Here is a 14,480-nt window from a genome sequence, read left to right as displayed (position 1 = left end):
TGGTCTACCAAAATTGTTTGAGTTTCAGTCTCTAATTTCTTCCTTCTCAGATACTCTGGTCTCCACCAAAGGGACACTATTCAGTGAGATGAAGCCATTTTGTTGGTCAGCAGGAGCTCAGAAGCAAGAAAATGTCCTCGTGGTAGAATACAGCATCATCTTTCTCAGCAGCAGCCCATCACTGGAAGCTTCCAGATCATTGTGCCAATCAAGTGGTGGAGGGACTTTCATTTAAAGACCCTTATGTGAACCTTATGTGAGAAACTTGCCAACCTGCTTCTTCGATTTGTTAGCCTTATTATTTCTGATACTTAGGTGCTGTCTCTTAGAGAGCCTGAAACAGCCAAGACATGGCCAAGGACACAGAGGAATCTGCAGGTGAGCATCGTCGGATCCTGAGGAATTAGGTGTTTTGTGTCTGTGTGACGATATGCATATGTGAGGTGAGGAATGGTGTACATCACTGAGGGAGATCTGTACACCTTAAAAGGTTTTTGAAAAGCTATGCTAAAGCAAGATTGTTTCTCTCTACTCTCCCTTTATTCCAAAATAATAAAATCACATGGATTGTAAAGGACCAATGATGATTATGTCCTACCTTCCTTAAAAACGTATAGTCTACTCGAGGAGAAAGTGGGGCTACAACACAAAGAAAGGCAGTTTCTTATTTAATCTTCAATACTGGCAGAGTCCTTTGGAAATATTCTGCTTTGCCAAAAAAGACTGTTCTAAAGGGTTTTATGTTGTTTGATTTGGAGGCTTGTGGAAAATCACTACATCGAGAAATATCTCTTCTACCAACTTGCCATGTGGTGTGAAATTGCTCAATTCCCTGGACTCAAATATGTGTTTTCAGTTTTCCAACAAGCTTTATTCAAATAATTCCTGGAAGGTACAAGTCAAAAATATTTAGATCGTTATCAGAAAAGAACAAGGTTGCATGAGCATGATACCAGAAGAGGGACCTGAGAGGGCCAGAAGGGAAGTCAGAGAGAAAGAGGATGTGAGTAAATAAGTTGGGGGGTGGGGGCAATGAGGAAGGAGGTGGAAAATAACAAGCTCTATTACACTCTTGCCCTCCCCTACTCAAGTCAGGTGTAAGGAATTCAGTTCATGGAATCTGAGAGCTGAGCCTGTCTCAAGAGGATATAGGGTGATGCCTACATGACTGGAGAGATAAACAGGGATCTAGCATCTTTTATCTTCCCCTCCACATTTAATTCAGGTTTTGAAACATACTAAGCATCTTCTATTTTCAAGTATGTCAATTATAAGAAATATGAATAAGACACAGTTTCTGCCATCAAAGAGGTGGCAGTCAAGAGGAAGAGAAGAGTAGGAGAAAGGGAGAAGGGGAGAGAGGAAAGAAGGAGAGAGAAGGAAAGAGAGGAGAGAGAGAGAAGGAGAAAGAGAGAAGGACAGAATGAGAAGGAGAGAGAGGTAACCATAGCATAGTAATTCACAGGAGGGCATTTCAGCATGTTCTTAATTCTTCTTTTCCTGCCCATTTTAGAGATTTTTGGAGAGATTAACCTCACTCTCGGCATGCTGAACAAGGAAGATAATATTAGCAAGGTAAGGAAAATAGAGAAAAGTCTCTTCCCCATTCACTTTTTCTAATCCAGTTAATGCAACATTTCATCTACATCGTTCTTTGCTTCAACTTCCCCTTTTCTCTCCTGCTTCCTAAGTGGCATTCAGTTTTTCAGAAAATGCAGTTTTAATGGAAGTCATTGTAATGTTTAAACAATGATATTTGGCATTTGAGGATTCAGAGTATCCAACTGTAGAAGCTAGCAAAAGAATGCCCCCTTACGTAACCTTACACAGATAGATGTGGAAAAAGGGAGATGTCAGACTTACAACCATGTGGATTAGAGCCTCCTCCTGTGGAATTTGAGGGTTAGCAGACATTTGGTCCTGTCCAAAATATGTCAAAGACTTTTTGGTGTGGACCAAATGTCTTATGAACGTTTTGGACAGGACCAAATGTCCTGTAAGGAATTTGAGGGCTCCTATGAAAATCCCCAAATATCTCCCCCTACTCATCTATAATGCTGTTTCACAATTAGAGATTTATTTCTCTGAATCTGAAGGCTTTTCTGGCTTCAGCAACCTTTTGTAAAATAACAACAGTTACTGTTCATTGAACACTTACCTAAGGCTGGAGAGAGCTAGATGCTTCCTAAACAATAGTGCATTGTATTATGTTCACTCCTCACAACATTATGATGTAGGTATTGTTATTTCCATTTGACAACTAAGAAAAGTGAGGCCCAGAGAAGTTACAAGCCTAAGAACAGCAGGATTAAATCCAAACACAAGCCTGTCTGACTCCAAAATAATGCTCCTAATCATTATTCAACATAGCTTCCCTGTGAAGGGCAATGCCTACACCTTTATCCCTTAATCCAGTGGTTCTCAACCCTGACTCCAAATTAGAATCCCTTATGCAAAGCTAGTTATTTCACATGTTAAACATAGGCATAGTACCTCAAGGTAGCATGCCTGAGGCTCTTGGAGATTTCAGGACACCAGTCTCTCATCTTCCAAAGGCCATGTGGCCACCTAAGAGACTGAGAAGAGCCCTCACACACCAGCACCTGCCAAGCCATATAATTGCCAGAGGCTGCAGCTCTGTGGAAAAGGATTTACAACTTCTTCTCCACAAAGGCATGAACGAAGGAAGGGCCTGTAAATCCCCTTTAGGAACAAGTTTCATAACTTAGCAGCCTCTTTGGGAATCGCATTGCATTCCTTAATGCCATAGTCACTCTCTGGTAGTAAGAGCAACAATTGGGTTTTCCATTGCCCTGAGTGCCCTACAACAGTGAATTTCAAGAGACTTTAGTATGTTGGGTAGCCCACGCCTACCTTCAGTTAGATTTTGCCATAGAAATGTAGTCAAATTAAAATAGGTTTTAGAATGAACTTTGCTTTACCTATAAGCCTTTGATTCCTAAGGATAAATATTATGTTAAGGAAGTCCCACTTAGGATATATAAAATCCATTGTGTAGTAGAGATATGTTGCTTAGTTTAACGGTGTTATTCATTTGGATTTTATCTGACTCCTTTAGTTTTGCAACTCAAATTTCTGTGTGTAACCTTATATGTTCACAGGAAGACATTTATGGTCATCTCACTTCCGTTATTCAGAATACTGACATCTTGGACCATGCAACTGTCCAAAGGCTGATTTATTACGCTTCTAAGGACATGAGAGACGACAATGTAAGTTTGATCCTTGATGATGAGTCAGTGTCAGGACCAGCAACAGGTCTTTACCTAACCCAACTGCACCCATGCAGACACCCATAAACTTTTCTACATCACTGCCAGGACCACAGGTCACTTTTATTAGATCTTCATGGTAACCTGGATACAGTTACAGCACATATTATTTACCCCAACACCCCAACACAGATGAGGAAACCGAGGTAGAGTTAAGAAAGTCTTTAGGAGTAATATTCCATCCACTTGTAGATGAGGAAGTTGGTGCTTAGAGAGGTTGTTTGCAAAGTAATACAGCTATCTATTGACAGAACAAATAACTAGAACCAAAGTTTCTTGGCTCCCGTATGAATTCTTATCTCTTCTCATGCCTACTTGTCTATATCTACTAGACATTGTATCTGAAAAATTATTTGTAGAAATAATTTGAGTCTTAAAATAATGTTATTTCCTTCCAGAAAGAATTTTTACTTGTTTACCTGCCAAGGGCACAATCTATGATTAATTTCAGGGCTTGAGATTTTTCCAGGCAAATTCTGTGACTCAACGTTGTACTACAGTCTATGGAGAGCCTATTTAACCTTTCATATCAATGCAGCCCTTTGAGGTCTTAGCCAAAAAGATAAGAGGTGAGATGACCAGGATCTCACCATTGGTTGGCTACAAAGCAGCCTCAAAAGCAGGGCTTATCTCTCTGGATTTCCAGTCTTGTCCAGCTCTCAACTGAGTAATTCATTCCACCTTATATTGTGATCTCTTTGATGTTTCTATGAGTATATTTTTTACAGCACTTTTTATTTTCCTGAGCAGGAAAGTTGATCAAATTGACCTTGTTCACTATTACCAAAAGCAGAAGTCCCTCCAAATATCTCCAACATCAAGGATAATTAGATCAAGACAATACTAAAACCCAAATCTCTAGCTAGCTTTGGGTTTTTCTAGCCCAAATCCTAGCCCATTTTTCGTTCTCCATTCCCTTCAGTAATTCATATCACTTCAACATAAAACGTAAATCTTATGTTCACGGTACCTGATTAATTAACAAGAAAACATGTATTGCCCCAAGTTTATAAGAGTCCTATTAAAACCTGGCTTTGAGGTGCTTTTGAATTACCTCTGCTTTCCCAGCTACTGACACCTACCCTAGAGTCTTACACGCTGGGTTTGTAACAGCCCGTTCTCCCTCTATTGAAAAGGTAAGGAACTTATAAATATTATGTAAACTATCAATATTTCCCCTCTGCTGACTCATTCCGCTCTTCCTAGCTGTTATTGTTATTTTCCTTTTCTTCCACAGATCCTCAGAGAAATAAGAATGCTAACTGGGGAGGTGTTGGTGTCTCTCGCTGCACATGATTTCAACTCTGTGATGTGTGAAGTACAAAGTAACTTCAGGATCCTGGAGCTACCAAATGAATTCGTGGTGCTTGCCCTGGCTGAACTGGCAACGAGCTACGGTACGGAGGGAATAGTGTCCACATTTTCCCTGGGAAACAATCATTCTAATTGTGTAAACCCAAATGGGAGCAAGCAGCAGAAGGGAGAGGATCTCTCCCTTCTTTTATACTAAAGAATACTGATAGCGGCATTTGGGCTGTTGTTTATGAGCATAGATGAGTCTGTTGGCCAGTCACGGGTCCACACTGCTCTGAATTTGTCTGGACTCTCTCCCACCCTCATGTTTCCTTTCGTCTGGCTTTGTGTTTGCAGAAGCACATTTTCCACAAGCCGTATTCTGCAAACCACTCAACTCCTACATGAAGTAAGGGTTTCCTAGGATGTTCTTTTCTAAACCACTTTATTTAACAGATATTTATTGAGCACCTATCACCTGTGCTAGGCCCTGGGGATACAGGCAAGTTCTGGTGGGAGGGACGAACATAAATAATTATTCAAGTAAGTAATTGCTACTAAGCAACAGGTACAGATGGCCGTATAGCCAGTACCTTATCTTAAGGTACTCTAACTACAGATTGATTCTCTAACTACAGCCTGGCATTACAGTGGGGGAGGGATAGAGAACAACTTCCCGCTGCACCTCTTCTGCCTCCCCTATGAAGCCTTGAAATGCTTATCGATTCCTCACTGCAGTGTCCCAAAGCATTCCCTTCATGATGATGACCCTGCTCACCATGCAAACCATGCTCTGGCTGGCCGAGGAGGAAAGGATGAAGGGAGCCTTCTGTATCGGTGGGTATCCCCGTGGTTTCCTCTTTGTTAAGACCAGACTATGAATGGAGCAAATGTCTTATTTTTCCCTTTACCCCAGTCTTGTCCTTTCTAGTAATAGTAGCTACCATTTACTGAGTGCCTACCACACGGAAGGCCTTCTTCAGGAGTTATCTCTGTCAATCCTCACAGCAGTTCTGCGAAGTACTATTAGCCCATTTTACAGATGAGAAACTGAGGGTCATGGAGGTTAAGCGATTTTCTCAGGGTGGTGACAGTCAGTGAGATGGAGAGATGGCATCCAGGTCTACATGACCACCCAGTCCACATTCTTCCCACTGTCTTACACCAGGTCCATTTATACTAGCCTCCTTCTTCAATTGGATCACACTTTTCAAAAACGATTATGAGAGCTTATGAGCTCTTAGCCATAGGCTAAATTTTGGCATCTCTTTGTAATGCAATATTGTGAAAGTGATAAGTAAACAATCTAACCAAAATACAAGCAATTATACAATCAAGGAAAATGGGTAAACAAGCTATGGTCACAAATCCCTCTACCCCAAAACTGAAATACATCTACGGTAATCAACAATCTACAGAGAAAAACATGCCCTTGAGTTCCTGGAAAAAGCATTTTCAGCACAGTGAGAGACTTCTTGGATGAGTCTGAAGACCAGGACTCTTTTCTCCGATCAGTCACTGAGCCATCAGGTGATTCTGCCCTTCTCTCAACCTCAATTTCACCTCTAAAAACAACAAATGAAGTGATTGCTAAGACCCCTTCCACCTCTGACATCCCCAGCACTACTCTTTTATAATGTTTTAAAGCCTATACTGTTAGGAATATCTTCTTTATCTATCAACCAAGTCTTTTCTATTCTATTTTACCCATTTCCTCTTGTCTGTCCTCAATAAAGGTAATATTTGTATCTGATAAATATTGAGAATTTACCACGTGCCTGGGTACTGCCTTGGGTATTTTAAGATTATTATTTCATTTAACCCTCATAGCGACCCCATTAGGTGGCTAACATTTTCTGTTCATTTTACAGATGAGAAATTGAGGCTTAGAAAGGTTAAACAGCTTGCCTGCAATCACACAGCTGGTACGTGGCAGAGACACGTACAGTCAGACTCAAGGACTCAAACTACTATACTAGATTAGCCCACTTTTCAATATTTTTTATTTTCCCTACTTACTATCACAGCAAACATTGTGTCCCAGCAAAAAAATATTGGTGCCACTAAGTGCATTTCTACCTCCAATATTAATAACCAAGAAGGTAAAAGAAAATAAAATCAGAAATCATCGTGGCAATGAATAAGGGAATTCTCATCTGTGTGTTATAAATTTATCTAAGTGCGCTTTAGTCTTAAAGCAACTTTGCCCGACTGCCAGTAAAGAAAAGGTATAAAATTTAATAGCCATCCATCTAGCTATGTGTTCAATCAATCAGCAAATAAACAGACATTGTGCTTGTTGTTTCAGATACCATCAACGAACCAGGCACCATCCCTTCTCATTATAGGGCAGTGCAAGACACACACACATACACACACACACACACACACACACACACACGCAAAATGGATTTGACAAAATGTAACATGAGATTATCAGAGAGAGTTTGGAGGGGATAGGAATAAACCAAAACTGACCAGCTCTAAAGCTAAGATACTTGGGATCTTTTCCATAGAGTTATTTGTAGATGAGGTATTCTTGAGAGAGTAAACTACAGTTTTTTTTTACTATCTAATGAAAGGGATAGCATGAGGGGCTGAAGGAAAAAATATTATTTAATGCACTTGATGCAAATATATATGTGATATATATGATATTTTTGCAGGCCCAAGATTTTTTAATTTTATTAAAGTAAAACATACATGGAGAAAAACATAAAAATCAAAAATATACAGGTTGATGAATTGTCACGAAGTAGCTCATCCATTTGACCAAAACTCAGGAAAAAATTTGGACACTACTAACTCCCTAGAAGTCCCCATCTTTTCTCCCAGTCATCACCTCTCTACCCTTTCCAAGGGTAACCACAATCTTGAATTCTAACACCGTAGATTAGCTTTGCCTATTTGTGAGATTCATACGTTTTGTGTACCTGTAGTCCATTTTCATTTCTGTACACTATTACATGTCTATACTACAATTTTTCCATTCTACCTGTTGATAGAATGGAAATTCTACCAAATATTTGGATCATTTTTTTTGTCTGAGGCTATTACAAAAATAATTGAATGGAACATTCTTGTACAAGATTTTTAGTGCCCCTATGTATGCATATCTAGTGCCCATATATATACCTTGGAGTGGAATTTCTGGGTCATAGACAAAGCATATTCAACTTTGGTTGATAATGCCAAACAGTTTTCTAAAGTGTTTGTAATCAATTCACACTCTCACCAGCAGAATGTAAAAACATCAGCTGCCCCTTAGTCCTGTCAACACTTGACATTGACTATCTGAAATTTTAGCAATTCCAGATGGTATGTTGTAGTATTTCATTATGGTTTTAATTTACAGTTCACTAAAGTGGCTTGAACACTTTTTATATATTTACTTGGTGCAGTCAAAAGATTTTATGGAAACTATTACACATTTGCTAATCATCAGTACATTTTTTTCAAATTACATTATGGTCCTACCTACCTTGATATTTTTCTCAGTCTGTGGTTGTTTTTTAAATGCAGCCCTTGAGAAGTTCAGCAGAGCCATTTACAAGTATGTCAACCACTGGAGAGACTTCCCCTACCCCAGATTGGATGCTAGTCGCCTGACAAAATCTTCATTATGTTCCGGTATATCATGGACAAGTGGGCCACCACGACCTTGCCCACACAAGTGAGTGAGGTTCAGCATGCCTCCAGCTAGCTCTCCTGGCATACTGGTTGAACTTCCTCTTCTCTTTTTGACATGATAATTCATCTTAGTTCTGTTGGAAAGCTGTGGGTTGTATCTTATCATGTTTATAAAATCTTTTGTTTTTCCTGTTTCAAATCACTATTTACTCATTATTTCAACTAATATTTATTGAGTCCCCATGACATGCCAGACATCATTCCCATACTGGGGATACAGCAGAGATTAAACAGACCCAAATCCCCACTCTCATGGAACAGACATGCCAAAGTGTGCAGAGAACAATAACTAACTAAAATGAGCAAAATATATGGAATTTTAGCTACCATATTTGGGCTGTCACTGATTAGGGAAAACACCAGTCCAGAGAAATTTCCTGTGTCTGTGAATATCACAATGCATTAAAATGATATCTAAAGAAGGAGCGTGTCTGCTTCAAAATACTGTAATGACTTATAAAGAATAGATTACAAAGTGCATTCACATATATAATCCCATCCTTATTTTGCTTAATTGCTATGATTTTTTTTTTTTCCCGTACACGGGCCTCTCACCATTGTGGCCTCTCCCGTCGCGGAGCACAGGCTCCGGACGCGCAGGCCCAGCGGCCATGGCTCACGGAGGGCCCAGCCACTCTGCGGCATCTTCCAGGACCGGGGCACGAACCCGTGTCCCCTGCATCGGCAGGCGGACTCTCAACCACGGCGCCACCAGGGAAGCTCCAGCTATGATTTTTTAAAGTAGGTGAAATTATATTCTATTTCAATCTCTTTATTGCTATATTATAAAAGATTTAACACTTAGCTACCTTCTCTAGTTCAGTTTCTTTTCTATATTTTGAGCTTTTAAAGCATTCATTTTTTAACATGCTGGGATAGTTAAATCATTAGCAAACATGAAATTTTTAAAATATTCTGAGGAAGTCTTTTCTTCAAGCCACTTGAAAAACAAAATTCAATGCAAATTTGCTGACTACTTTCCTAGCCTACCACAGGAAGTTAGGCAAGTAACAAGAAGGTGCACAAAGTAATAAGGGAGCACAGGGAGAGAAGCACTTAACCCCTGGCGAGCACTGGAAAGGCCATGGCATTGGAACTGAGCTTGCAACCCATGAAGTCATCACTACAGGAGACATGCAGTCCCTAAAGAGGGGATAAAACCCACTGGAGCATAGGTTAGGGATGGGATAACGTGATACTTGAGTGAGTCCAGTGGGAGAAGGGGAAGTGTGGAGAGGAAAGGGGATATAAAGAGGCAGAAATAAACTCAGAAGGTGGTCTTGGCCACATAATAAAGAATGCTACACAGTACTTTTTTTTTTAAGAAGTAAGAAACCTTGGGGGACTTCTCTGGTGGTCCAGTGATTAAGACTTCACATTCCAGCGCAGGGGTGCGAGTTCGATCCCTGGTCAGGGAGCTAAGATCCCACATGCCTCGCGGCCAAAAAACCAAAACATAAAACAGAAGTAATATTGTAACAAATTCCATAAAGACTTTAAAAATGATCCACATCAAAAAAACTTTAAAAAACCAAAAGAAAAGAAACCTCAGAAAGGCTTAAGCAAGAAGAATGAGATCTTAGAAACTAAGAAAGGAGTGATTTTCAAGAAGCAGAGACAGATCTACAGAGGACATTGCTATGGTGCTCAAGAAAGAAAAATCTTGAACCGTGTCTACTGCATAGAAATGTGGTAGAACAATTCTTCCAGCTGACACACAGTGTTGAGTGAAATAAATGGTTATTGTTATTAGCCACTAAGTTTTGACATGGTTTGCTGTATAGCAAAATTTAGCTAATAGGAAAAAAAGCACTTATTAGGTAGAAAAAGCAGAATACAGAACTATAGATTAAATGGTATCCATTTTTAAGAAATTAAAATACATAAGAAAAAGATAGGAAAGAATAGGTCAAATAAAGAAATAACTTATTAAAAATACACCAGACAGTGCTTATCTATGAGTACTGTGGGTACTGTGTTTTCTGCTTCCTCCTAATTTTTGTGATTTCTACATTTTTTTAAATAAATTTATTTATTTAATTTATTTATTTATTTTCGGCTGCGTTGGGTCTTCACTGCCGCGCACGGGCTGGTTGCGACAAGTGGGGGCTTCTCTTGTTGCGGTGCACGGGCTTCTCATTGCAGTGGCTTCTCTTGTTGCAGAGCACGGGCTCTAGGCACGCGGGCTTCAGTAGTTGTGGCATGTGGGCTCAGCAGTTGTGGCTCGCGGGCTCTAGAGCACAGGCTCAGTAGTTGTGGCGCACAGGCTTTGTTGCTCCGCAGCATGTGGGATCTTCCCGGTCCAGGGATCAAACCCGTGTCCCCTGCATTGACAGGCGGATTCTTAACCACTGTGCTACCAGGGAAGCCCATGATTTCTACATTTTATCATCAATATATTGCATTTATATTTTGTACTGGTTCATTTTTCATGTCGTGTGGAAGCCAGATGACAGTGGATTGAGAAATAAAGGGGAGGTGGGGAGTGGAGGTAAAAATGGTAGACCACTCCTTCCAAAAGCTTTGCTCTGCGAGAAAGGAAAGAGAAACAGAATTGGATGAGGATAACAGTGGGGCTAAAATGATACGGAATCAAAGAATTTTTTTTAATATAAGGGAAATTTTAAATTTGTTAATATAGTAAAAGAAAGTGACCATTAGAGAGAGGTTAAAGAAATAGAAGAGCGGGACAAATATTGAAATGAGCATCAATATAGATAGAGATGTAGATACAAATAGAACTCTCCTTCATACAATGATCTTAACCTAAACATTGTTTGAAGAAACCTTGCTCGGTTGAAAGCAGTGAGGAAAGTTTCTTGGGGGGTTATCTAAAGCTTCTGGTATACTGAGAAATGTACAAAAAGCATAGTGAAGTGTGAGAAACGGTATTTGTTTGCTGCCTCTGCAGATTTTGGCCATCATTAAGGCTCACGGCCCCACAGTGAGCCTGCTGCTGCATCGGGAAGACCTCTGTGAATACGCCCTGGGCCAGGTCCCTTGGCTCCTGAAGCAGTATAAAGACAAAGAGATTGATTTCCACGTCACTCAGGTGAGAGCCACACCCACAAGAAACCGATTCTGACAGCTGACCAGCAATCATCCTGGAGGATGTTAATTTTCAAGAGCGGGGGGGGGGGGGGGTCAAGGAACTCAAACACGTGTTTGGGCAGCCGAACTTAAATACCTCTTGGGAAATATGAGGTAGAGAAGCGGTCGGTGGCATAGCTGGATGGTGGAAACTCCAGAAGGAATTTCTGTTCAAGCCGCTGGGGAACTAAACAAGGTAGAGGAGCAGAATCACTAAAGACAACTGGTAACCACAGAAAGGTGATGGGTTTGTTCTCCTCACAAAAGGTAGTGAGTAATGATTTGCTTTCCACATCCTGTGCTGTTGCTCCGTAGGCAGCCTCCAGCTAACCTTAGAGAGCTTCCATTCCAGAGTCTAAGACAGATAGTGACTGCGGCAGTCCTTTATGACGTTAGCCTTCCAAAGGCCTTGAGGAAGACCATCTTTATCAATTTACTCCACCAGGTAAGAAGACCATGTTGTCAGATCTGATTGTTTCATTTTCAACAGCTTTCTCTTTTTAACATCTACCACCTGAGTTTTTTCTTCTCATTCAGGTGTGCAGAGTTCTAGATCCTCCAGTAAAGGAAAATGAAGTCAAAGCTTCAGACTGTTTCCTCATTCTAGGTAGGACCCAGCATCCAGAGGGTTTTTAATTAAAATGTCTCCAAGTGATGATGACGACAAGGATGAAGTGCGTGCAAACTGTCACATCTGTTACTTTCACACCTACACACAAAATGTTTCTTCAACTCAAAGTATTCTGTGCCTTTCCCTATCTTCCCTGCTCCCAAGAAGAGTGCAGCTGGTAGAGTGACCAGTCATCCTGATCTGTCCGGGACTAAAGGACTTCCAGGAAAATAGAACTTTCAGTTCTAAAACCAGAAAAGTCTCAGACATATTTTGGATATTAACTCCTTACTGGATATAAGGTTGGCAAATATTTTTGCCCATTCCATATGTTTTCTTTTCATTTTGTTGGTGGTTTCCTTGTCTGAGAAGAAGGCTTTTGGCTTCTTTGATGTAATCCCACTTGTTTATTTTTGCTTTTGTTGCCTCTGCTTTGGGTATCAAATTCAAAAAAATTCACTGCCAAGACCAATGTCAAAGAGCTTCTTCCTATGTTTTGTTCTAGGAGTTTTACAGTTTCAGGTCTTATGTTCAAGTCTTAAATCCATTTTGCTTTAATTTGCATGTTTGGTGTAAGGTAGGAATTCGATTTCATTCTTTGGCAAGCGGCTGTCCAGTTTTCCCAGCACCGTTTATTGAAGAGACTATTCTTTCCCCATTGTTTATTCTTGGCTCCTTTGTTGCAAATTAATTGACTATATATGCATGGGTTTATTTCCAGGCAAACCTGTAAGAGTTGGCAACCCTAAGGCTAGGAAATGCTTTTTTCTTTGCATTTGAGATTATTTGAAACTCTATCAAACCCCAGTCATCTTTTTTCCTCCTTGTCATTTCTTAGTATCTATCCCTTGTCTCTCTCTCCCTCCTTCACTCTCTCCCTTTTGTTCTTGCTTTCACATCACGATCCCACCCATCACCTGGTTAGAATACCGGACACAGGTTGTCGAGGAAGCACCAAGTTCCCAGGGTCAGGATACCAAACTATACTCTAATATAGTCCCTCAGGGCAAGAGACAAGAGCAATCCTAGACCTCCCACACCTGCACCCTCCCAAAATATGTCATTTCCTCGACTTCACGGCATACCTTTCTAGTATGGTCTAGTTCTCTCCTAACTGACCACCTCTGTTTCTATAGCTTCCACTTCTCTATGCCCCAGCCTAATTAAGTTCTTCACTTTATCTCTAACATTTCCAACCCAAACCTCTCTACTCCATCCAGGTCTTTCTTCACTCTTCCCTGCTTCCTTCTTACCCTTGCAAGTCACCAGCTGCACAGCTGGTGAAGCATCACTTTGATCTCTGCCTCCATGTTCACAAGGCTTCCCTCTGTGGCTCTGTCTGTATCTTCTATCCATTTATTATAAAGACACCAGTCATATTGATTTAAGACAACCTCATCTTAACTTGATTTCATCTACAAAGAACCTAATTTCCAAATAAGGTTACATTCACAGGTATGAACAGACGTGGGTCTAGCTCTCTTAGTGACCAAACTGTTTAATTAATTCTGTGATACTAAAGAAGTATGGACATAATAAAATCTGGTTACCAACCAAAGAGTGACTTTGACAATCCTCATGGAATGATCCTCTTCCCATTCACAAGTATTTTACCTAAGGTGAAAATGAGTTCTTATGACTCCAGTATTTCTTAAACCCACAGCCCATTCCAGCCCTGCAGACCTGATAGAATTTTTTGATGAACAAATGAGAAGTAATAATGAAGCCACTCGAATGGGAATCTTGACTTTGTTAAGATCGGCTATCAGTGCTGAAGGTAAGCAGTAAAGATGACAGCAGACTTGTTTATTTTGTACCAAAAAGCAAACTGAAACTTGTGCATTGTCTCTAATTCTATCCCATGTCTTTGGGAAATTTATAGAGCATCATATTCAGGTGAAGCTTGGTTTTCTCAGTTGTCTACAACCTACTACTTCTAAACAGGCATTTCCAGTTACCTCTCTTCTTTCATGATATTTACGGATGCACCCACTAAATCAGTAGAATATTTGAGAATTGAATCTAGAATTTAAAAGAGCTAGTAAACTGGTTAAGTAGCCTGATAAACAGGGAGTGGGTGGGAAGAATGTACAATATTCTAAAAATTAGTACATTTAGAAGAGGAGAATTTAATAAATTTTCATATTTCATTAATTCCAAAAGGCACATATTTTCACAGTATCAGAATGCATCTTATAATTGATAGCATCTTTAATTATCATCAGCCACTAGAGTTTTTCACTTGGCACAATATGAGATAATGATGCCTCATAAAATTATATCTTGGATTCAATAAAATATGACAATTCATTTTTCCACAGCATTGTAATAGTTTTTTTAACACCTTTATTACAGTATAACTGCTTTACAATGGTGTGTTAGTTTCCACTTTATAACAAAGTGAATAATTATAATAGTTTTTTAAAATTCAGTTTACCCTGGGATTTACTGAAGACTTGGCAGAAGAAACATGAAGTTGTCTACGAAATTTAAAGCCAATCCAT

General features: G+C 39.9%; 1 protein-coding gene across 1 annotated transcript in view; it reads left to right on the top strand.

The window, feature by feature from the left end:
* Positions 1-350: 350 nt before the first annotated feature.
* Positions 351-14,480, top strand: part of MROH2B (maestro heat like repeat family member 2B) — a 67,473-nt gene continuing 53,343 nt past the window's right edge. Inside the window, 11 exon segments of the mRNA XM_060146295.1 lie at positions 351-378; positions 1,514-1,575; positions 3,123-3,233; positions 4,531-4,690; positions 5,325-5,423; positions 8,109-8,189; positions 8,192-8,259; positions 11,188-11,328; positions 11,719-11,811; positions 11,904-11,973; positions 13,640-13,753. Of these exon segments, the coding sequence (XP_060002278.1) occupies positions 351-378; positions 1,514-1,575; positions 3,123-3,233; positions 4,531-4,690; positions 5,325-5,423; positions 8,109-8,189; positions 8,192-8,259; positions 11,188-11,328; positions 11,719-11,811; positions 11,904-11,973; positions 13,640-13,753 (1,027 nt within the window).

This window comes from Lagenorhynchus albirostris, chromosome 3 (genome assembly GCF_949774975.1).
Source record: "Lagenorhynchus albirostris chromosome 3, mLagAlb1.1, whole genome shotgun sequence".
NCBI classification, from domain to species: domain Eukaryota; kingdom Metazoa; phylum Chordata; class Mammalia; order Artiodactyla; family Delphinidae; genus Lagenorhynchus; species Lagenorhynchus albirostris.
Note: the sequence above shows the minus strand (reverse complement) of the source record. Positions and strands in the feature narration are given on the sequence as shown.